Here is a 26,070-nt window from a genome sequence, read left to right on the forward strand (position 1 = left end):
GACAGATAGCTTTCTTAAGGCGGTGTTTAATAGTCACAGTTTTTTGAAATCTTTTACTATAAAAGAAAAAAAAGGCAAAAAAAACAGTTTTTCTTACCTTGCCTTACTTTCTGTTTTAAAACATACAAAATAAAAAAAAATAAAAAAGCCAGGGATCCAGTACATTTTGGTTCCCTTATGAGCTCTGGGCTGACCCTCTTGAATTCCTCTCCTTCCCCTTTCCTTTTTCCTCATTTCTGCTTTCCTTCTTTCCCTCAACCTCTTTCTACATGTAGTTTAATCCCAATACTTATTGGGACGTCTTAGAACTTCATTAAGTTTTGACATTGATATTCTCAGGAAATGGTACAAAAGTCCCCTACTATGTCTTATCCACTATCCCTCCTCAACCCCTCCCTTCCCTTCACCTGCCTCTCCATACCATACTCAGGTTTTTGTGTTACTGCACATGGTTTTGATTTTGAATACTGATTAGAACTAAATGTTGTTAGGTTAACTATACGTATAATGCCGTTTGGTATTACCTACTGAGTTTTCTTTGCTCAGCGGGTTTATCTGAGAACATTCCATGAGTATTGTTTGTTCCTTTATACTAATGGACCATGTAATACCTTGTTTAATTATATCTTAGATATTTGTAAATTTGTCATAGCAATAATCCGAACATTGATCTATGTTTACCTGCTAAAAACCTGTTAAATTATGTTTACCTGCTAAAATTTTTCAATAAAAACATTGAAATATAAAAATAAACCAGGGCACTACAAAAAAGAAACCCCCAGATAAAAACTTTTTGGAAAGTAGACATTTGTACCTACGGGTAAGCCTATAATAAGGCTTACCTGTAGGTACAGTGAATATCTCCTAAACATGCATCGTTTAGGAGATATTCACACTTGTAGCAGCTTGTGACATCACTGGCGCATTCATCCATTCAGACCGCTGTACTGCGATCATGATTTGCGTGTGCGTGCACGGGAGTGACGTTAACCGCAGCCCAGCCATTCAAACAACTGTAGCATGTGAACCCTGAAGGAAGGGTGAAGATGGAAGCCCTGGCAGTGGTGACAGCATGCAGGTGGAGGGATCTGCTTTATGTGTAAGTCTGTTATAATGTGCTTTTTATATATATATATATATATATATATATATATATATATATATATATATATATGTTTTTGTTTTTTTTTGTTTTTTTTTTAGGAGAGTTTACTACCACTTTATAGACAAACTCCACTTTGCTCTGTTTGCAGCTATTTTCTCCCCTGCACTTAAAGCAATTTGTAACCCAACTTTTGTACTTTCCAACGTATTAAGACTTGATATATGTCTTTTTTGAAAGTACCTTTAAAATCTTTTTTAGGCTGGGCTCTTTACTAGATTTAGATGTTGGCTACGGTCAATGATATCACTCCTGCATGCGCAGTTACCTCTGCATTCACGGAACACTGCCTATGCTCTGATTGCATAGAGGGCCGGGCTGTGATGGTGACTCCCATGCACATGGACAGTAGTGACATCATTACCGCCCAGCCATTCAGGCGGCCGAAGAGCGCGAACCCAGAAGGAAGACCGAGCGAAGATAAAAGCGTCGGGTGACAGTGACAGCTCAGCGCTGGATGGCTTTGTCTTACAGATGAGTCTGTCATAATGTGCTAATATGCGGTGCATACTAGGACATTATGGCATCAGCCACCTGGTGCTGCAGAATTGGAGTTTAATACTGCTTTAAACACATGTACAGTATATCAGCACAGTTTAATTTCATCTTACATTTCAGTAAATCACTCATAGTTTATTGAGTCCCCATTTGTTTGTTTATTCAGACAGGTTTTTAGATACTGAACCAGTATGTAATCACTTCTGTTCAGTATATAAGAGCTGAGCTGTGTGAAGTGAGCTACAGATTATTTACCCTTTTATGATCTGTGTACTGGTATGGCATTCAGCATAAACTAGTTAAGTGGGTGAGACAGACCAATAACAGTCCTAATAAGGAAATAGGTCATCATGAATGTTGATAAATATTAGTGATTCTATATTTTTTAAATTTATTTTTAACAATATTCCACATTCATTTCAACTAGAATTCTGCCTCTTTTTTTTAAAAAAAAAAGAGCCTTTACCCCTAATTCTACAGCCTATCTGCGCAAACTTGTTGGTCCTATAGATCAATTTTTGGCATGTTTTTGTGTCTTACAGTCTCATTTCCATACACTGAAGGACACTGCAGTGCCAAGAATGCTTATGTTGTTTTTTTCTTTTTTATTCCCAGGTTGTCTTTATAGGAATGATGTCAAGCTCTTCCCTCTGGGGAAATGTCTCTGACCAGTATGGCAGGAAGACAGTAAGTGTTGGTGACAGGATGATTTAATAATTATATAAGCTCACTGAAGATATTAATATTATGATTTCCCGATTGACGTTTGTAGGCATTGAGCTCTACATTGTGTTTAATTATGTTTTGTATCTACATTTTCTCTCTTGCATAGGGTCTAAAGATTAGCGTATTCTGGACTTTGTATTACGGGATCCTCAGTGCATTTGCGCCAGTCTATAGTTGGATTCTTGTGCTTAGAGGACTAGTTGGTTTTGGGATTGGAGGAGTCCCTCAATCGTAAGTTGCCTAAATCCAGGACCTTTTTTAAAATGTATATTTACACTGTGTTTGACTGCATTTCATTTAAACTTCATTTGAACCAAATTTCATTTAAAACCAAAAATTTCATGACTCTTCTGCATTAAACAACCTGCCGGCTCACAGTTTTTGACAGTGGGACTTCTGCTTTAATTGCGATGGACATAATGAAACGTGGTAAAATATGGGGCTAACAGTGCTGTGGTTTGATAGTGACAGACCTGCAGGGGATTCAATATAGTATATGGTCCTCTAAACAAACAACTGACTTGACAATATGCAGAAGAAAATGGCAGAATGACAGTACATAACCAACAAACAGGCAAATATTACCACACATGGGTAACAAAACTATCAATCCTGACAATATGTAAACACCAAATTGGCAATTTTGACAACATGGGGGCAACAAATGGGCAGTTGCAACAATATATAGGCAATAGGGCCTGGGCTCAAGTCACAACTATACAAATGGCCATTGACTGCACCTATATGTGGCCTTCGCCGCAAGGAGCACATGGAAGGGCAATGCATGTAAACCAAAACCAAAGAAAATTCCCAGCTCAACTTACCAGCCAAGTGGTAATCAGGAATGAGGGGGCGCTAATGATCCAATCATGTAAACACAATAAATACAAAAATGATATATTGCACAATTGTCAATTTCATATTCAAAAATAAAGTGCAACGTGCTCAATATATGTTGTGGATAAATTATAAGATAATCCAGTCCTTTTGTGAAGTCCATATATTATTTAGTGATAATTTTCCAAAGTGACATAAAATAATGATGACACCTTCACCATATGGCAGTGAATCTGCCAAATACACCCGATGTGCTGGATAAAGATTGCCTACTCACCAGACGGATATGAACTCTTTAATTAAAAAGAAGGTCAAACAGTGCTTGAGTAGGTAGTGTCTTTAGACTTGCTTGAACATCAATACAGATATCAGGAGACTTTGTTTAAATATACCTCTCCTCCATAGAAGCCATCAAAAATAAGAAAAATATAGAACCATAGCGTAAAATAGTTTAATAAGTTTAAAAGCAAATAACAAAATACCCGCTTACATTCTTAAGTGCCTTCTCCCGACACTGAGGATAATCCACATAAACTTTTGCTGCCATTGTCAGTTATCAGCTCAATTATTACTATTATTATCTCCAACTCTGACTTTTAACTGTGTTGTTTTGTAGAACTACACGTTCCAGAAATGTATGTCTTGACTCTAGCCTGTAAGAGATGCTGGGACACAGCCAGGACTACAGTGTAGGGCATATACAGTTAAATGACGCATTGCTAGCTGGGTTGGAGAAGATAAAGTATCAAATCCACACACCATTAGGGAGAAGATTGGTCTGGACCCTGCAGAACTTTCACAGGCAGCTCATTATAGGAATGTGTATAGATCTGTCCTGTATCTTCATTTATTTAGATTTCCCACTCTGCCTACTGACTATGCTCTGTAGTTGGAGGGGGCCAGAGGCAGTACCATCATTCCACTGCTCCTGCCTGCTTCCTCCTACTTCAGCAGAACTGTCTTTGCTACTGTCACTGCTGCTGTTATTCCTGTTCTAACTGATAGCAGTGATACCAATGTCTATTCTCTCAGTAAGCTAATGGAAAGCCAAGGATTAGAGCAGGGGACTCAGAGATCCAGTAAGCTGACCATCTATCTGAAATCTCTTGGCCAGACCTGGCTAGTTCCCAGCTATGGTGATAAGGAGGGTGCAGCTTGGCATGTGCCCCCCCCCATGGAAACACAGCTCCCGGGGACATCTCATTATAATTCATAATACATGACTATACACTCCCTGAACAATAAAATATCTAATATTGTGCAGTTTCTGCCACCAGAGTATTCCTTTTCCTAAATTTAGCTCTAATGCCGCGTACAAACCAGCAGACTTTTCGACCGGACTGGTCCGACGGACTGAGTCCGGTGGACAATTCGACCGCGTGTGGGCTTCATCGGACCTGCAGCGGACTTTTTGGTCGAAAATCTGACGGACTTTAGATTTGGAACATGTTTCAAATCTTTACATCGGAACTCCGCCGGACCCAGTTCCTATCAAAAAGTCCACTCGTCTGTATGCTAGTCCGACGGATGAAAACCGACGCTAGGGCAGCTACTGGCTACTGGCTATCAACTTCCTTATTTTAGTCCGGTTGTACGTCATCACGTACAAATCCATCGGACTTTGGTGTGATCGTGTGTAGGCAAGTCCGTTCGTTGGGAAAGTCCATTGGAAGTCCGCCGAAAGTCCGTCGGATAGTCCGTCGGACCAGTCCGGTCCAAAAGTCAGCTCGTGTGTACACGGCATAACAGTTACAAAACCAGCATAGCAGTGGAAGTACCTGTAAAGATCTTGCTACATGAACAGCAGCAGTAGGTTAGTGGCTACCTTAAAAATGGCAGCAGACAAAGATGAGCAATGTATACTATGAGTACAGTATGCGCCTGTATTCCATGGTTATTTTCAGTGTTTTAGACAGTCCAACACTCTTGGTACACACCATGGAGATAATTTAGCTGAAAAGATAAAACCCATAACTGCTTACTGCTAGAAAGTATACATAGGAAGATTGTGTTTTGAGGCAGCTCATATAACCTTGATATGTGCAGCGATTTCATTCTTTTCCTTGTATCATGACAGAGTAACCCTGTATGCAGAGTTCCTTCCAATGAAAGCTCGCGCAAAGTGTATCCTGTTAATTGAGGTGAGCTGATTCTAATGGTTTACTTTTAATGCCAATAAAAGGTATTTTATGAAATTATATATATATGGGTTTAGCCATTTTTGCACATTACATATGCAGGTTCTACTTTTGCAGTACTACACATCAGTTGTGGTTTACTGATCCTTCTCACAATGCAAGTCTATGGGTTAGGTGACTAAAGCTGGCCACTAATGTTTTTTTTTTTTTGATTAGCCAGCTGGCTGATCAAAAAAAAAATGAACAGGTTCCCCCATCCACACATTTGAAGTGGATGCAGGATTCCTCCGCGCTGCTCTATTCCATCGTGACAGTAGGACTTCAGTGCTAGAATACACTGACCAGTGATGCACCTTGTTTTGTGCGCTGGTCCAAATCATTTGGGGGGGGGTTATGATGTGGGGTTGTTTTTCAGGGGTTGGGCTTGGCCCCTTAGTTCCAGTGAAGGGAACTCTTAAGGTATCAGTATACCAAGACATTGTGGACAATTTCATGCTCCCAACTTTGTGGGAACAGTTTGGGGATGGCCCCTTCCTGTTCCAACATGACTGCGCACCAGTACACAAAGCAAGGTCCATAAAGACATGGATGAGTGAGTTTGACGTGGAGGAACTTGACTGGCCTGCACAGAGTTCTGACCGATAGAACACCTTTGGGGTGCATTTGAGCAGAGACTGTGAGCCTGGCCTTCTCGTCCACATCAGTTCTTGACCTCACAAATGTACTTCTGGAAGAATGGTCACACATTTCCATAGACACACTCCTAAAACTTGTGGACAGCCTTCCCAGAAGAGTTGAAGCTGTTATAGCTGCAAAGGGTGAACCAACTCAATATTGAACCCTACAGACATACGACTGGGATGCCATTAAAGTTCATGTGCGTGTAAAGGCAGTCCCAATATTTTTGTTAATACAGTGTGTATATACAGTATCTCACAAAAGTTAGTACACCTCTCACATTTTTGTAAATATTTTATTATATCTTTTCATGTGACAACACTGAAGAAATGACACTTTGCTACAATGTAGTAGTGAGTGTACAGCTTGTATAACAGTGTAAATTTGCTTTCCCTTCAAAATAACTCAACACACAGCCATTAATGTCTAAACCGCTGGCAACAAAAGTGAGTACACCCGTAAGTGAAAATGTCCAAATTGGGCCCAATTAGCCATTTTCCCTTCCCAGTGTCATGTGACTCATTAGTATTACAAGGTCTCAGGTGTAAATGGGGAGCAGGTGTGTTAAATTTGGTGTTATCGCTTTGACTCTCTCATACTGGTCACTGGAAGTTCAACATGGCACCTCATGGCAAAGAACTCTCTGAGGATCTGAAAAAAAGAATTGTTGCTCTACATAAAGATGGCCTAGGCTACAAGAAGATTGCCAAGACCCTGAAACTGAGCTGCAGCACGGTGGCCAAGACCATACAGCAGTTTAACAGGACAGGCTCCACTCAGAACAGGCCTCGCAATGGTCGACCAAAGAAGTTGAGTGCACGTGCTCAGCATCATATCCAGAGGTTGTCTTTCGGAAATAGACGTATGAGTGCTGCCAGCATTGCTGCAGAGGTTGAAGGGGTGGGGGGTCAGCTTGTCAGTGCTCAGACCATACACCGCACACTGCATCAAATTGGTCTGCATGGCTGTCATCCTATAAGGAAGCCTCTTCTAAAGATGATGCACAAGAAAGCCCGCAAACGGTTTGCTGAAGACAAGCAGACTAAGGACATGAATTACTGGACCCATGTCCTGTGGTCTGATGAGACCAAGATAAAATTATATGGTTCAGATGGTGTCAAGCGTGTGTTGCGGCAACCAGGTGAGGATTACAAAGAAAAGTGTCTCCTGCCTGAACATGAATGGCAGCATGTACTGTGACATACTGAAGCAGAGCATGATCCCTCCCTTCGGATACTGGGCTGCAGGGCAGTTTTCCAACATGATAACGACCCCAAACACACCTCCAAGACGACCACTGTCTTGCTAAAGAAGCTGAGGGTAAAGGTGATGGACTGGCCAAGCATGTCTCCAGACCTAAACCCTATTGAGCATCTGTGGGACATCCTCAAATGGAAGGTGGAGGAGCGCAAGATCTCTAACATCCACCAGCTCCATGATGTTGTCATGGAGGAGTGGAAGAGGACTCCAGTGGCAACCTGTGAAGCTCTGGTGAACTCCATGCCCAAGAGGGTTAAGGCAGTGCTGAAAAATAATGGTGGCCACACAAAATATTGACACTTTGGGCCCAATTTGGACATTTTCACTTGGGGTGTACTCACTTTTTGTTGCCAGCAGTTTAGACATGACTTGTGTATAAGTGTCATTTCTTCAGTGTTGTCACATGAAACGATATAATAAAATATTTCCAAAAATGTGAGGGGTGTACTCACTTTTTGTGTGTGTTTTGTGTGTGATTATAATCAAAATTAATAATGACTCAAAATGGGCACTCTGAAAAACACAAAACTTCCCCTTTGAACCTGTACATACTTCTCCTATACAATGTTCATCATTTTTGTATTTTCTTTGCCAAAGAAGATAATGTTTACCCATTAAGACATTTTTGGAACTATGTGAGTGTCTACATATTTGGTGACGTACTTGGGTAGTTATTTCTATTAAAAATTAGCAGACAGCAAACTACAGTTAGTAGAAATCGCTGTCAATCAGCTCAAAAACAAGGCTTCTTAAAATAAACAGGTTACCAATGTTTTAGCTAAACAGTGATATTAAAAGATTTTGATAAATGTGTGTTTGCTTTGTAGTGCTACAATGACAAACTTCGATTCACCTTTTTATCATTTTTATTGCAGATTTTCTGGGCTATTGGCACCGTGTTTGAGGTTCTACTAGCTATTTTTGTGATGCCCACATTGGGATGGCGTTGGCTTCTTATACTGTCTGCCCTCCCCCTCATGATTTTTGCCATTATGTGCTTTGTAAGTATTTAATAATTCAAATCACATTTATTTAACCTTCAGGTTACTTTTATATATTTGATACATTTGCAGAATAGATAATGAGCCTTTAATGATTTTCTACATGTGTTTCCCTAATGGAATGCATATCAAAATTAACTAAGGTAGTTCTGCAGTTTGCTGTCCAGATGAGAGTGGTGGGGCAGGTCCATCAATACACATACATACTGATATGCCCTCATTCTTCCCAAACTGAAACTCACTAGAGTAATTCAAAATTTTCAGTAGTGATTTTAAACCTACTGATGCCAGTTGAAATAGTCAATCCACCCAAAAGGAATATATTAGCTATAGTTGGATCCTGGTGAGCCAGATCTTGGCCTCATATGTCAGGGATATTGCAACGTTAAGATCTCTCTGTTATTCTTGATTCTTGAAACCCCTCATGACCACAATAGGTCTGCAGACCCAGGACTTTAAAGGAGAAGTATGGCCAAAGCTCTTAGGCCTTACTTCTCCTGTGAATCACAGGAGTGCACTTAGTTCTGCACTCCTGTGACCCAGTTTCAGCTAAACCCCGCTGTCAACTGATGTCACAAAGCCGATCCAGGCTCTGCAGGGACCCCAACAATAATGTTGAGATCCACCAGATGCCCGACTGGCAGTTGGTTCAGGCTCTCAGCAGTGCGCTGAGAGCCTGAGCCAGCTGCTCCCACCCCCTCCACAGCCCGGCACTTTACTGAGCGCTGGAGGGGCAGAGACGAGAGCTAGAGACTGACAGTCACCACTCTCTGTTCATGAAGACCAGGAACTGAGCAATCAGTTGTCATGTGATTACTCAGTTCTCGGTCTAATGCCGCGTACACACGGTCGGACTTTTCGTCTACAAAAGTCCAACGGACGCTGACGGACTAAAGCTGGCTGGTAATCCGATCGTGTGTGGGCTTCTCCGGACTTTCAACGGACTTTTTTAGCCTCAAATCCGACGGACTTTAGATTTGAAACATGCTTCAAATCTTTACGTCGTAAGTACGACGGACCCCGAAATCCGCTCGTCTGTGTGCTAGTCCGACGGACAAAAACCCATGCTAGGGCAGCTATTGGCTACTGGCTATGAACTTCCTTATTTTAGTCCGGTGTACGTCATCACGTACGAATCCGTCGGACTTTTGTGTGGTCGTGTGTAGGCAAGTCCGTTCGTAAGAAAGTCTGCCGCAAGTCCGCCGAAGGTACGTCGGAAGTCTGTCGGACAGGCTGTCGGACTTTTGTAGACGAAAAGTCCGACCGTGTGTACGCGGCATTAGAAGCAGTGGGGACAGCTGCAGTATCGGATTGATGCTGATGCTGCAGCCACATAGGTGAGTATGACTGTTAGTTCACTTAGAATTGTTCTGTAGAGCATGTGTATATCATTTATTTGTCTGCTGTTTTCTAGTGGTTGCCAGAGAGTGCAAGGTATGATGTTCTGTCTGGGAATCAAGAGAAAGCTCTTGCTACTTTGAAGCGTATTGCAACTGAGAATGGTGCTCCAATGCCTCTAGGGAAACTAATCTTATCTAGACAGGTATGTATTTGTTATGTATATTTGGTTGACAATATAGTGGCAGATGAATGGTGTGTGGTTCAGAAATGATTGTCTTGTGGCCTTCAGCAGAAGCATTCTCCCAACATGTTGGTTAAGCTCTTGAGACCATTCTTAGTCATTTCTTTTTCACATGAGTAGAGAAAGTCCTGCTAGATGACTTCAGGCTGTCCCCTTTTGCAGGTATAGTTATGTAAAACATTAAACATAAGTGCCTGTACTGTTTAAAATCCAGTAAAACAGCGTCTCACCCTGCTCTGCACATGCTCAGTTGCATTCTATTTTTCGGAACTGTGTCAAAAATGTAGAGGCCAATCTGCTGACAGTCAAAAGATTTACTGCTGCTCAGGGGCTCTGGGCTTCAGCAAAATGGCAGCCTCCGGCAAGAAGACAAAGGAACAATGCTATAGGAAATTTACAATTGTCACTCTTTTGGATTTCAAGGATACAACCCCAAGATGTGTTTTTTAGAAATGTAAATTTATACTTAAAACATGTTAACAGGGGTGGGGGTTGTGTTTGATGTAACAAATATGACAAATATGACACTTGTATGAATGTGCAAGCCATGTTTGTACTTATGATTTTTGTGGGATCATTTTTTTAATCATATTTTTGTATCAAATAAAAATTAGTGGATGTTTTTATTTATTTTGTTTTGTATCGTTGCATGTACTTAAAGGGCACCCAAAAAGTCCCCAAATAAGGCTTCTTGAGGTCTATCAAACTTTACCAGTATAGCTTGACACCTTTATAGCATACTGCCTTTTTGTTGGCAATTGATTTTGTTGTCTATTGATTTAATTTGTTGTTTTTTAAGTTTTACCAAAACTTCCCTCATTAGGAGCTAAATTGCACTGGCAAGTAAATGTAGTATCTATTTTACAGGAAGATCGTGGTAAAATACGAGATCTTTTTACACCTCAGTTTCGATGTACAACACTGTTGCTTTGGTTTATATGGTAAGTGGTAAAGTTAATATGTCTTAAAGACAGATTTGAATATGTTAGGTGCTGAGTTAAAGCTTCCAATTAAATGTGTACATTAAGGCCCCTTTCACACTGGGGCGGGAGATGCGTCGGCGGTACAGCGCCGCTACTATTAGCGGCACTTTACCGTCGTTTTAGCGGCGGTATTCGGCCACTAGCGGGGCGGTTTTACCCCCCGCTATCGGCTGAGAAAGGGTTAAAAACCACCGCAAAGCGCCTCTGCAGAGGCGCATTGCCGGCGGTATAGCCGCGCTGCCCCATTGATTTCAACGGGCAGGAGCGGCACCGCTCCTTCACCGTTTCGAAGATGCTGGTAGCAGAACTTTTTTCCTGTCCCGCTAGCGCACCGCTCCAGGGTGAAAGCCCTCGGTGCTTTCACGCTGGAGACACAGCAGCGGCTGTTTCGGGTCGGTTTGCAGGCGCTATTTTTAACGTAATAGCGCCTGCAAACCACCCCAGTCTGAAAGGGGTCTTAGGATAAGTGAGGGATACTGATAACTAAATAGTGCTGTACTGGGTGTCAATTTGTGTAAAAGGGACACAGGTGGATGTGCATGTCTAAAGAATATCTGAGAATAGGGTGTGGCATTTTCCAGCCAGCTATCTTGGTTTCCTTTGCAGATCATGTTTCTGTCTTGTGGTGGGCTGTAGTATGGAGTAGTTTAAACTAGTGTCATCTATGGAACAGTGAAAATTTAAACAGTTACTTATATTAATATACTTTAAACAGAAGATTTAGAATTAATCTTTAGGTAAAGCTTTTTTGTTTTAGTTTAGGATGGCATTGACAAGAGGTAGACCCTTGGCCAAGTTTATTGCTGTATGTGAGAGTCACCATTCCTGATGACTAAAAGAGAAAATGATGGTGCATGCTAAATTTGAGAGTTGTTCCCAAAACTTAAGACAAATTTTGGAATAAGTACACCTGTTCCTAGGACAATTGTCTAAAAAGGGAATTCCCCTCAATTTGGGAGATTTCCTCTAACTTCTGTTTCTGGAACAGGAAGTGAAGGTAAGTTGCGCCAGTGAAACACATACAGAAAAAAAAAGAACTAGCAGGGGTTTTAGCTATTTCCTCCTATATCCTAAACTAAAAAATGTTTTGGTTATACATACATTTTATTGCCCTGATATTTAGTTCAGATAGATCAAACCACAGTGGTAGAGCCCAATTCTGTTGCCAACATCCCTTAAATTTGGAACAGAAGAATAAAGGGTACCCCCAGTACATTGGGACTTTATGGGCAAACTCAAATTATTGAATAGATTTACTATAAAAGTATAAAGTTTATTCATACACAATTAAAAACATTGGTGCATACATCACCATAAGATACATATAACAACATGACATGAAAAGGCTCATGTAGGGTTGGTTATTGATGTGCAAAGTCAGATAGAATGACTCACCCTAATAAAGGGGAATTATCGGGAGGACTTGTGTTGCATCTGTCATTCCACAAAGCCATGTGTGGATCAACATACCAGGAAGACAATATCACAAAAATTGAGCAGATGCCCAGCAGTTGGTATAAAGTGACCCCAGACAGTATGCTATCAAAAATAATTAATTTATTGCACATAAGATTATTGGAAAATAGAGGACAAAAAAATGTCAATTCAAAACCTCCACCACACAGAACAACATTGTTATAAATGAATTAAAATGAAACACATATAGAGTCCAAGAAGCACAGACTCATAGGGATGGGTGATTGTGTCCTCTGTTCACTGCATATAAAGGATAATCGAGCAGGCAGCTCATTGCTGATATAAGTCCATCAAGGGGGTGGTGAATCAGAAAATAACACAGAGTGACAGGCAAACACAGTTTGCAGGAGTATCAATGAGAGGGTAAATCGGTATGTAAACATTCATAATGAATAACAATATGTGTAAGACCAGACTCTCTTCATGCAGATGCAGGTAAGGATTGAAGACAGTAATGGAGCGGAAGCACATGTGTGTATCTCTTTTTCTCCCTGAACTCAGATCTCGTCAGCCGATATAGATATGATTGCTGCATGTATGTGCAATCCACAGCAATGACTGTGACACAGATATGGGACAAAAATCTTCAAGTGTGGTTAGCATTGGAGATAGCCGATTGTAAGATACTTAGGCAGGAGTATAACTCCAATCCTTGCAGTCAATGACAATGCAGTCTAAACATGCACACACACTTCACGGACACCAGACTCTCTTCATGCGGATGCAGGAAAGGATTAAAGGCAGTAATAGATCGAAAGCACATGTGTGTGTCTCTCTGTTTGTAAGATACTTAGGCAGGAAAAATATATAAAGATTAACCACAAATTATGGATCCATGCCTTCATATGCCTTATTTTTCTAGGAAGACACCGAACTTTAATTCATGGTTCATTCCTTTTGGAAAAAGTGTACCCAGTTCAAAAATCCAACATTTTTCAATCTGTTGGAGGGTTTTATCAAGATCTAAATTCCCTTTCTAATTCTGAATATTAGCATAAAGAATGGACTTCTTACCACTTCTACTTTCAGAAAGGAAACTGCAGCAAACACATAGCTGCATGTGACTCCAGTTGGCCAGTTCCCAAGATTAAGGAGAAACTGCAGTGAATTGGAACAGTTCTGCTAACTGATGATTTAAAAAAGAAAAATGAGGTTACGTCTAAATCTGAGCAGATTAGATATATTACCAAAAATGGTACATAATGGATAGAAGTCAAAGAAACCCTAAGTAAACATTACTCACAGCGAACCCCCAATTGGCTAGAATAATAAGGCCATATCCTCAGATGGTGGCCAGAAAAACCTTATTTTTCTATGAAGACACCGAACTTTAATCCATGGTTCATTGCCTTTGAAAAAAGTGTACCCAGTTCAAAAATCCAACATTTTTCAATCTGTTGGAGGGTTCTACCAGGAACTGAAATCCCTTTCTAGATCTGAATATTAGCATAAAGAATGGACTTCTTACCACTTCTACTTTCAGAAAGGAAAAAGTGTACCCAGTTCAAAAATTCATTACTGCCTTCAATCCTTACCTGCATCTATATCGGCTGACGAGATCTAAGTTAAGGGAGAAAAAGAGATACACACATGTGCTTCTGCTCCATTACCTTCTTCAATCCTTACCTGCATCTGCATTATGAATGTTTACATACCAATTTATCCTCTCATTGATACTCCTCCGAATGGGTGATTCCCTGTCACTGTGTGTTACTTTCTGATTCACCCCCCCTTGATGGACTTATATCAGCAATGAGCTGCCTGCTCGATTATCTCTTATACACTAGAGCTGCACAATTAATCGTTAAAAATCGTGATCTCAATTCACCCCCTCTGACAATCTGTCCTGTTGAGTTTGCCTATTCTTTCATATAAACAAGTGGAGAGACTATCTGCTCATTCAGCTGTCAAAAGAAAGCATCTGGGCAGTCTGCCAAGTTTAGAACTTGAAACATTGTAACTAACTTCCTTCTTAGATCAAAGGGATAGAACTTCTGTGTAAACAAATGGGCAATCTGCCAAGTTTTAAACAAAGTGTAAATGCAGGAAGTTTAACCACTTAAAGTCTAAATCTTTTTCTGACACTTCTTTCTTAAGTTAAAATCAATAAGTTGCCAATTGCTGCAATATTTTATGTCACACTGTATTTGCCCAGCGGTCTTTCAAATGCAATTTTTTGGGAAAAAATACACTTCAATAAAAAAAAAAAAAAAAACAGTAAAGTTAGCACAATTTTTTTTTGTTTTAATGTGAAAGACGATGTTACACTGCGAGAATTACGAGAGAATCGTGATCTATCCTCTAAGCAAAAAAATCGTAATTCTCATTTTAGCCAGAATCGTGCAGCTCCATTATGCACACAGTCAACAGAGGACACAATCACCCGTATCTATGAGTCTGTGCTTCCTGGACTCTATATGTGTTTCATTTTAATTAATTTATAACAATGTTGTTATGTGTGGTGTGTGGTGGAGTTTTTGAATTGACATTTTTTGTCCTCTATTTTTCAATAATCTTATGTCCAATAAATTATACTTATTTTTGATAGCATACTGTCTGGGGTCACTTTATACCAACTGCTGGGCATCTGCTCAATTTTTGCGATATTGGTTATTGATGTACACTCGCTTCTCGTTATCTCCGGCGCGTTTCAGGTGCAAATATGAATCCCTTCTTCAGGGAAATTTACAAGGAGATGGTCATAGATTTAGGACATTCTATAACAGAACATAACATTTGTTAAAACATAGAAACAGATGAAGGGTATGCACATGTTGCAGATGTTAATAAGTGGAATCTACATACCAACAGATCAGCCCGCAAAAGACTCATCGCAGATAAAAACAGCCAGGGGTAATTCTGCACCAGGGTTTTAGATAATCCCCTATGCGTGGATCCCCCAAGGAAATGGCGGCCACCAAGGCTTCAAATGTTTTTCACAAGGATCCCAGAACACAGCCAATTGATGAGCCAACTGGTGAGGAATGTAGAGAGGGGGAGGGAGGGTCATGGTTGTTGAGGAGTAGGGCAGTTATCACCAAAAAGGATGTCTGCCCCCACCTAGAATGTAGATAAACAGTAATAAAGCAGAGGGAATATCATAATTATCCCTTCGTATACATAATAATCACCCAGTCATAGCACATATGGATGGACAACATAAACTCCCTATGTGGGGGTATGCATTGTACCATAAATCACTCAATCCATATTGAGTGTAAAGATGGATAAGACATGGAGAAAAGAATGCTGGAGTATTGAGTTTAATGGAAGGTCCCCAACACGGGGAGCACCAAAGACCAGTATCATAACACCATCAAAAGTCTACACCCCAATGTGCCTATTGAATATGGGAAACAAATAGTCAAAAAGTCCTTAGTTCCTTCCTTGTGTGCTCCAAGAACCGAGATGTTCCCCCCGAACCTAGATAGCAGCATCTGCCTATGCCCTGGAGCGTGAGTTCACAGTGCCCCCCCATAGCGAATGCGAGGGTGTCATGCACCTAAGGTCCACCGACGCACAGTGTAAGCGGCAAGTGCACAGGGAGGAATAATACCCAGGATGGTGAAGCGCAGGCATAAGCTCCATACCATGCAATGCCGCATGTGAGGCTGCCCGCCAAAGATGGGAGGCCTTTGCGCGCCGGGTGGGAGCACAACAAGGCCCCAGGGAAAGAATGAAAGTGCGCCCCCTGTTGCAGAGATCAGGTTAGAAGAGTTTGCAGGTCATAAGTAGGCATTTAAATACCAGAGGCACCATTCCATAAACATAAAGTGAACATGGATATCTAAATGACAACCACAGATGTTTTAGGGACAGCAGTAAAAATGGCATAATAGTAATCATAATAGGTAAGCAATATAGAAATTCAGAGATTTCATGAGTTGTGTACACTATACTAGAGTAGTAAGCACAGCCTGAGATCATCCCAGATGGTACATACAATTACAAAGTAGGCTCACTAACTTAGCAAGATCACTATATCATTCTTTTTCACAGACACCTGAGGAGAACCTTTCTACAAAGGGACAATAACTAAGCTGGTTATTAAGACCCAGGGGCAAAGTGGCCCCTAGTTCTGCAATTAGCAAAGTGTTTGGGTTTATATATGTGACCATTGGGTAGCACAGTATTAGGCTGTGTATTCATGTATTGACAGTACGGACAGCCACCACAAGTAAAGGCACCCAATCATTTACATGGGTCAGACCTAAAGGTTCCCACATATTTTCGCTATGGACCAATTGGTCCTTAAGGGGCTTAGCTCTTCGGTATGTGATGGCTTTAACAGTTGGTATGTGGGGATTAAGGGTAGGGTCAATCTGTAAAAGGTGCCTAAGTTTTTCTATAATTCTTTTAACTGCTTTGTGTTTGTTAAATCTTGTGATAATCTTGGTGGTTTGTGGTTTAACATCTTTTTTTTTAGAAAGGACTAAGACATGTCTAGACTGCTTACTAGCTTCCCTGAATGCTTTTTCTAAACATGTAGAGGAATATTCTCATTTGAGTAATCTTTCGCTGAGGATGCCGGCTTCCTAGCAAAAAGTTTCATCTGTAGAGCAGGCACCTCGCATTCGCGCTCCGGAGGATCCTTCTGCAGCCTCTAAGCAATCCCTCACTGGTCATCCTCTATCACTTGCACACTCTCCATCTAACGTCATCGCACTGCGATGACACGGTGGAACGTGCACGCGCTTGCAGCAGTCGCAATGTGCGTTCTGAATGGTATTTAGAGCAGCGTGTCTGCATAGGCAGGCGCTGCTATCTAGGTTGACGGTGGATTGGGGGGAACGTCTCGGTTCTTGGAGCACACAAGGTAGGAACTAAGGACTTTTTTGACTATTTCATTTCCATATTCAATAGGCACTTTGGGGGGTTGACTTCTGGTGGTATTATGATACTGGTCTTTGATGCTCCCCGTGTTGGGGACCTTCCATTAAACTCACAATACTCCAGCATTCTTTTCCCCATGCCTTATCCATCTTTACATTCAATATGGATTAGTTGATTTATGGTACAATGCATAACCCCACATAGGGACTTTGTTCTCCATCCATATGTATAAGCAGGGACAATTATGATGTTTAGACATCCTTGTTGGTGATAACTGTCCTACTCCTCGACAACCGTGACCCTCCCTCTCCCTCTCTACATTCCCCACCAGTTGGCTCATCAATTGGCTGTGTTCTGGGATCCTTTTGAGGAACATTGGAGGCCTTGGTGTTTCCCATTTCCTTGGGGGATCCGCATATAGGGTCTTATCCAAAACCCTGGTGCAGTATTACCCCTGGCTGTTTTTATCTGCGATGAGTCTTTTGCGGGCTGATCTGTTGGTATGTAGATTCCGCTGTTATTAACATCTGCAACATGTGCATACCCTTCATCTGTTTCTATGCTTTTAACAAATGTTATGTTCTGTTATAGAGGGTCCTAAATCCATGACCTTCTCTTTGTAAATGTCCCTGAAGGAGGGATTCATATTTGCTCCTGAAACGCTCCGGGAATAACAAGAAGAGACTGTACATCAATAACCAGCCCTACATGAGTTTTTTAGTATCATGTTGTTATATGTATCTTATGGTGATTTATGTACCAATGTTTTTAATTGTTTATGAATAAACTTTATACTTTTATAGTAAATTGATTCAATAATTTGAGCTTGCCCATAAAGTCCCAATGTACTGGGGGTACCCTTTAGTCTTCTGATATTTAGTTCACCGCTGAAGTTCCTCTATGTAAGTTTGATAGACAAGAATGGTAGTACAAGTTAAATAAACTTGAAGTGCCAAGAAAGTGTCCCCTTTGTCGGAATACATTAGTACAGCATGAGAGATGTCTGCATCACACCTCATTGTGCTTATCTGGGGATCTGTCAATTTTTTTTTCCACTCAACCCACTGGTTGAATGAAAAAACTGAACATGTATACCCAGCTTTAAGCACTTCCCCATGGAGGATGGCGCCACTGTTCCCTATGCAACTATGAACCCCAAGAAAGTCAGAAAAGGAACTTTATTTGGCTCCAGCAAAGATGTAATGGGCTAGGTTGTCACTGTACCAGTATGGGTTGACACCTTGGTGCCTCCTATGTAATTGCTACCTTACTTTATAGTATACGCATGCACTACAGGATTTCTTTATGACAGCCATTAATATGGAGCAGGCTCTAAGGTCAAAATAGATTGTTTGCTCCACCAAGGAGACCTGGGGCCCCAGCTGCCAAACAATACAGCTTCACTACTGGCACCTGACCTGTTTGACACATTTCAGTAGTAGTAGGGTTTTAAGATTAGAGGGAATACCCAGTGTTCTTCATCAATTTGCAGGTCATCCTTGCTGAAACTAGTACATCAGCTCTTTAATCAGCACCCTAGAAAGTATGGGCTTTAGTAGAAGGGGGTCTAGGTCTATATTCACGACAAGGTGTACCAGCATTATAGTAAAGTATTGGGGTTTTTTTTAATGTTTTATTTTACAAAAGTTATATCACACTTCAGTTGCAGTATGGCAGCCACCAGCAGCATTCCTTGACAACATGGTCTGCAGGTCTCCTGGGGGTGGCAAAGGATATTTTAAAAGCTGCCATTAGGATCTCTCAACTCATACGTCAGGAGCTCTATATCAGCAATGTCATGTGGTAAATTAAACAAGAAACAGGCTGACTTTGGTATTCTTCAGCTTAAAACTAACTTATTTTAATACTAATGTATGGTAAGTAAAACTGTGATACAATGAAGATAAAGCAATCAGGCACAATTGGGGGGATTTACTAAAACTGGGGCGTGAAAAATCTGGTGCAGCTCTGCATAGAAACCAATCAGCTTCCAGGTTTTACTGTCAAAGTTTAATTGAATAAGCTGCAGTTAGAAGCTGATTGGCTACCATGCACAGCTGCACCAGATTCTGAGTGCTCCAGTTTTAGTAAATCCCCCTATATGGCACATATCCGTTTGTGTGTATACAGTATGCAAAGGACATTGACCATATGATATATTTGGTATTATGCAGGTATTCATTACATATTGTGAAGCTTATCTGTAAAAAAAAAACTGACTGACTAGACAAATAACATAACTTTTTTATACTTCAGGTTTTCCAATGCCTTTTCATACTACGGACTGGTTCTCTTAACCACAGAACTCTTTCAAGCTGGAGATGCATGCAGTAGTAAGTAACAGTGATTTTCACTTTTCATACATCATTTACTAAGAACTAGTAGTTATAAGAAATTATCTATTGTATATCAGTTTTCTATCCTAGGTCCATTTCTATCCTTTTTTAAAAGTTTAAAGAGGCATATCAAGAGACAAGCTCCCAGTTCCCATGTAGCTCTGTCCTTAGCAACTTCAATTTCTACACATCTATACCACTTTATGAATTATGGTGCAGGAGTTAGCACTCATAAAGTCTTCTTATTAATAAATATTAAGAGTCTTAACAGCCGAGTCCCAGGCTCTAATGTCCCTCACTGGATTTACCTACAAATCTGTCATTACCTTAATGGCCTTGGAAGTCAAGAGAGCTTTTCCAGAGACTGCACACCTTTTGAATCCATTTGCACGCAGTCATCCCTATAAGTTCATCTCGTATCTGTGATTTATGCGTTGTTTTTGGCCACTATTCCTCCTGACAGTGGGGCTGCATGTAAGGCTTGAAAGAAGGATTGTCATGTGGAAGCAGAAGACTGGGAGCGAATCAATACCTTGATACATAAGGGTTCCCTTAATGTCCATATGCAGGGGAATGCTTCCAATATTCGTACTCGTTGGTACAAGGTGCCACACCTCTTGCATAAAATCTGCCTGATGGCAACAGACCGCTGTTGGTGCTGCCTTGCGGATGAGGGAACATTTCTCCACATCTGGCGGACATGTCCTAATTTGGTCCCTTTCTGTACCAAGAGTTATGATATTGTGGCTCAGCTGACTGGGATGTCCATTGACTGCACTCCAAGCCAATATCTGCTTCCTCACTCTTCCCTTTCTGTACGCACTTTGCTCATCCACATGGTCAACATTGCACAGTTGTGTGTCTCGGTACATTGAATGGATACCTCGCCCCCTAGCCTGAAGAAATTTTACATTTGTGTGAACAGGCTGGAGGAGAGAGATGGAGAAGCTGATCTTGACAGCCCAGGATAGAATCCAATATTTTACTTCAACGTGGGCATGTTGGATTCACTATAAAAATTCTGAAACAAATTATTCTGGGCACCGCTGATAGGTCGCAGTGCTATCGGTGAATGGGCCTGGACAATGGGGTGGTTTTCATCTTTGATGCTCGGCCATTTGACCGAGTGCAGCAGCTCCCACTATTTTCTCCTATCTACTCTTCCTTCCTTTTTTTTTTTCTTCTCACTCCCTTCTGTTTTACGATTGCAGGAGTTCCCTCAAGCTTTTTAGCATGTGTACTGTTCTTGTTAACATCAGGTTCCTGGTGTACAATTGTGAATAATAATATTACCGCTACACCCAGTCGGTGCACTAAGAACTTATCTTCAATTGCTTATTTTTTTCCATGATTCCAAGTCGGTCCCTGCTATTACCTTGTATTTAGGTAATTTTGGTTCTGTACTGTATTACTAGGTATATATAATGGTTTGGACCCCTCTATATTGCCTTGGTTGGCCGTTGACGGCCCGTTGACAGCCTTGTAGACTCTTCTACCTATGAGGGTATCTGGGAAGGGTTTAGTTCTGTTTTGTTTTGATTTTTTAAGGTTTGTATTTTTCATTTTTGTACTAATCCTTTAATAAAAATCTCATGGAAAAAAAAAAATATTAAGAGTCAAATTTAAAAAAAGTTGACAGGATATGGCAGCAGGGCCAGAGTGGGCAGCACCAAATCAGAATTATTGTTTAATTTCAGTTTTCTTTTCTTTTTTTTGTTACATGGCAAGGCCACCTCTCGAACCATAACATTATTGGCAATAATAATTGGGGGAATGCAGACACTGCTGATATGAATCACAATACTCTCTATAACTCATGCAACTAATCTTATTATCTAAAGCAGGGGTCTCAAACTGGCAGCCCTTCAGGTGTTGCAAAATGACAAATCCCATGAGGCATTGCAAGGCTGACAGTTACAAGCATGACTCCCTCAGGCAGAGGCATGATGGGACTTTTAGTTCTGCAACAGCTGGAGAGCCACCAGTTTGAGGCCCCTGATCTAAATCCTCTTGGTTGTTGTTTGTACAGTTTCTTTAGCAGCTCTAAATAAAGCTTCTAAAAATGCATTCTTTTTCTATGATTAATAATTTCATAGTCAATAGCCAGTGTAAAATTAAAAAGGGTGCGGTTGGCAAATGTAGTGAAAGACTGCTGCACTAAAAAATCCCTGGATTGGTGGGATGCGATAAATGTGGTAATATATATATAAAGTCCACTTTTAAAATTAAGTGCATAAGCTCATAAGTTTATATAGAAGTACCACGTGTGTATAAACAATTGATACAAAATAATAAAAAAATTGAAACAAATCAGTGAAACAAAGTCTGAAAAACAAGAGTCCTGAAATGAAAAATAAAAAATACTGGTGCAAAAAACCTCTGGTTGGGGATTTCAAAATGATGGTTGTATTAGAAACAATTTTGGTAACAAACGAAATAAATTAGTCCATCTATTAATCATCCGCTAAATCAAATGACAGTGTCCGTCTAAAACAGTGCATAAGTGAACATTTAATGCAAACATATCCAAAAATGCTTCACCACCATGTTAAGTAATAAATAGATGGCAGCTTACCAGATCTTAAGTGCCGGTTCACACAGAGGCAGCTTCAAAGTCGTCCGACTCTGAAGCCGCCCCGCACAGCGCGGCTTGCAAATTACTTCTTTAATAGAAGTCAATGAAAGCCGCTCCAAAGGCGCCCCAAAGTAGTGCAGGAACCTTTTTCTAAGTCAGAGCGACTTGAGTCGCTCCTATTAGAATGGTTCCATTGCACTGCGTGTGACTTGTCAGGCAGCACGTACACGTACACACGGGCGGACTTTTCGACCAGACTGGTCCGACGGAACGAATCCGTCGGACAATCCGACCATGTGTGGGCTTTATCGGACCTTCAGCTGATTTTTTCTGTTGAAAATCAGACGGACTTTAGATTTGGAACATGTTTCAAATCTTTACGACAGACTTGAGTCCGGTCGAAAAATCTGTTCGTCTGTATGCTAGTCCGACAGACAAAAAATGCAAGCAAGGACGCAAGTGCAGCTATTGGCTACTGGCTATGAACTTCCTTATTCTAGTCCCTTCGTACGTCATCAAGTCCATACCAACTAGATATTTTTTTATTTTTCATTTCAGGACTCTTGTTTTTCAGACTTTGTTTCACTGGTTTGTTTCAATTTTTTATTGTATCAATTGTTTATACACACGTGGTACTTCCATATAAGCTTATGAGCTTATGCACTTAATTTTGACAGCGCACTTTATATATATTACCACAAATAACATTGCAAGTGTTGTAATTGCAATTACACTTTCTCTCAGAGTTTGCTCTTCTCAGGACATAATCTAGTTTTATTTTCTTATGATTATTCTTATCGGTATTATTTTTTACTCTCCTCTAGTTTCCAGTCGCAGGAAGACAGCGAAGCCAAAGTGCAGCCTGTCCTGTGAATTTTTAACTGTGGAAGATTATACTGATTTATTATGGACCACACTATCAGAATTCCCTGGTTAGTACACAGATAAGGGGCAAACAAAGAGCTTTTACCTTCATTTCCACAAGCAATTTAAGCTTGTAACCTAGTATGTTCAGTGTTATGCAAATACAAGTTTGTCAATCAAATATTATCTGTAATTCACAGTAATATGAAATGTTCATTCATTTTATAGGACATATTGGCATGAAAATCTGCCATTTCATTGCCCTTGTGATTTAACAGGTTGTTAAAGTAGAACTTTCATCCATTGGGGAGATTTTCCTTCAAATAACCATAATAGGAAGTGAGAATAAATCCCTCCAAATGTAGAGAATCTCTTGTTGTCACCAGGGTGACCAAAACTAATGTCCCCACTGGAAGATTTATCCTGTATCCCTGTTCTGATGACAATCCAATTTTGGGGTTTTCCTTCATTTTCACTTTCAGTGATAATAGTAAATGAGACACAGTGATTATTCATAACAGGGTCACAAACAGCAAAAAAAAAAAAAAAACTGACAGGGGTTCTAATCCATCTCCACTCTATCCAAAACTAAAAAAAAAAAAAAAAAAAAAAGTTTTGCCTTTAGTTATACTTTAAATGCCTAAAACATATGGTAGTCTGAAACTTCATTTGGATCTAATATGACAGTGATGGCGAACCTTGGCACCCCAGATGTTTTGGAACTACATTTCCCATGATGCTTAACTACACTGCAGAGTGCATGAGCATTATGGGAAATATAGTTCCAAAACATCTGGGGTGCCAAGATTCGCCATCACTGTAATCTGATATCTGATATCAATGAATTTAATACTTTGCATTTGATTATCAAATCAAGGAAAATTTGACTGGTTTAACCACTTCAATACAGGGCACTTATACACCTTCCTGCCCAGACCAATTGTCAGCTTTCGGTGCTGTCGCACTTTGAATAACAATTACGCGGTCATCCATCACTGTACCCAAATTACATTTTTATCATTTTGTTCCCACAAATAGAGCTTTCTTTTGGTGGTATTTGATCACCCCTGGGATTTTTATTTTCTGCTAAACAAATAAAAAAATGTTTTTTTGTTTTAGTTACAAAACTTTGTAAATAAATAACTTTCTCCTCCACTGATGGGGCTGCACTGACGGGCACTGATAAGGCGTCCCTGGTGGTCCAGTGTGGGCATCCTTGGGGGGGGGCTGACACACTGCAACAACGATTGCCGCGATGCGCGCCCCCAGGGGCGCGCAGCGGCTTAATATACTGAGAACGTTATATGACGCCCAGTCAGGATATTGAAACCACTTTGCCACCGTTATTTTGCTATATGACGGGCAGCAAGTGGTTAAATGTAAACAGAGATATTTTTTAAACTGATCCGAAAGTCACTGCCAGAAGACATGTATCCAAATACAAACAAACTTGACGCCAGTGTGCATTAAGCTTAGTACACATTATGAGAAAATCGGACAACTGATCATTCGATTTTTCCATGACAGTCCATATCATGATGTAGTCGAAATGGCGCTTGTGCGAAAATTCTTGGCCAACAAAGATAAACAGGCAAATGTAGCTATTTACTAGAGTAGTAGAAGAGGAATTGTAGGGTTGCTCCTTGCTTCTAAGCATGCATATTTTTTAAATTAGATTATTTCTGTACGATTACTGTACACATGAAATGAAAACTGGACGTTGTGTTCACTTACAATAAAAAAATTCTAGCCTGCACCTTCAGTTTTTGTTGTCTGAAAAGTTGGAATCATGATGTCTAAAGCACTAACAATCAGATAATTGGCCGACTGTTCACCATACAAAATTTTTCTTCTAATTTTCGTATCTTGTGTATGAGCCTTGAGACTCTAAAGTGGTTGTAAACCCTTACATATAATCAGTAAAGTGACTGGCCTCAGGTGATACACAGAGATTAAACAAATCCTCCTTCGTAAGTTCTACCTGTTTATCTTCAGTCTTCTCTACATTCGTTCAAAGTGCTGAATTTTTAAAGCTTGTCTGAGGGTTCAGAATAAAGGGGTGAAGAGCTGAAGTAACACTCTGCAAAGCTCAATAAGAGTTCTGAGAGCAGGTTGGAGGGAAGAGACACCCCCCCCCCCCTCCACACAGCTCACAGAAACAGCTGAGGCTGTCAATCAGCTGGAGATCCCTCCTCTGTCACCAATTTTCTCTTGTTGTCAGGAAAACTTGTCATTAACCACTTCCCTACCTGCCTATAGACATTTGACGTGCACAGATGGGATCTCCCATCCTGGGTGGACGTCATATGATGGCCTCGGGTTCCCGGCCACCTAGGGGGCACGTGCGCGCGCCGCATTGCTCGGGACCCGGTGCGTGTGCCCGGCGGCCGCGATGTCCGCCGGGCACCCACGATTGCCCGTTGACCGGGCCGGACCGTGGATCTGTGTGTGTAAACACACAGATCCACGTCCTGTCAGTTCAGAGGAGAGCGATCTGTGTTCCCAGTACAGCGGAACACTGATCGGTCTCCTCCCCTTGTACGTCCCCTCCCCCTACAGTTAGAAGCATTCCCTAGGAAACACATTTAACCCCTCCCCGCCCTCTAGTGGTTAACCCCTTCACTGCCTGTCACATTTACACAGTAATCAATGCAATTTTATAGCATTGATCGCTGTATAGATGTGAATGGTCCCAAAAATGTGTCAAAAGTGTCCGCCATAATGTCGCAGTCTCGAAAAAAAATCGCGATCGCCGCTATTACTAGTAAAAAAAAAAAAAATAATTAAAAAAAAAAAAATGCCATAAATCTATCCCGTATTTTATAGACGCTATAACTTTTGCGCAAACCAATCAATATACGCTTATTGCGATTTTTTTTTTACCAAAAATATGTAGAAGAATACGTATCGGCCGAAACTGAGGAAAAAATGTGTTTTTTTTTTTTTAAATTGGGATATTTATTATAGCAAAAAGTAAAAAATATTGTGTTTTTTTCAAAATTGTCGCTCTTCTTTTGTTTATAGCGCAAAAAATAAAAACCGCAGAGGTGATCAAATACCACCAAAAGAAAGCTCTATTCGTGGGGAAAAAAGGACGTCAATTTTGTTTGGGTACAACGTC

The 26,070-nt window shown here is 40.6% G+C and overlaps 1 protein-coding gene across 3 annotated transcripts in view; it reads left to right on the forward strand.

Annotated features, from left to right (window-relative positions):
- Positions 1–26,070, forward strand: part of SVOP (SV2 related protein) — a 140,884-nt gene that overhangs the window by 76,270 nt on the left and 38,544 nt on the right. For all 3 annotated transcript variants that reach the window (XM_073629985.1, XM_073629993.1, XM_073629976.1), the window contains 8 exons: positions 2,276–2,347; positions 2,493–2,617; positions 5,301–5,364; positions 8,175–8,300; positions 9,715–9,843; positions 10,750–10,823; positions 19,431–19,507; positions 22,910–23,017. In XM_073629985.1, the coding sequence (XP_073486086.1) occupies positions 2,276–2,347; positions 2,493–2,617; positions 5,301–5,364; positions 8,175–8,300; positions 9,715–9,843; positions 10,750–10,823; positions 19,431–19,507; positions 22,910–23,017 (775 nt within the window). The remainder of the gene's footprint in view (positions 1–2,275; positions 2,348–2,492; positions 2,618–5,300; positions 5,365–8,174; positions 8,301–9,714; positions 9,844–10,749; positions 10,824–19,430; positions 19,508–22,909; positions 23,018–26,070) is intronic.

Source organism: Aquarana catesbeiana, linkage group LG01, assembly GCF_042186555.1.
Source record: "Aquarana catesbeiana isolate 2022-GZ linkage group LG01, ASM4218655v1, whole genome shotgun sequence".
NCBI lineage: Eukaryota > Metazoa > Chordata > Amphibia > Anura > Ranidae > Aquarana > Aquarana catesbeiana.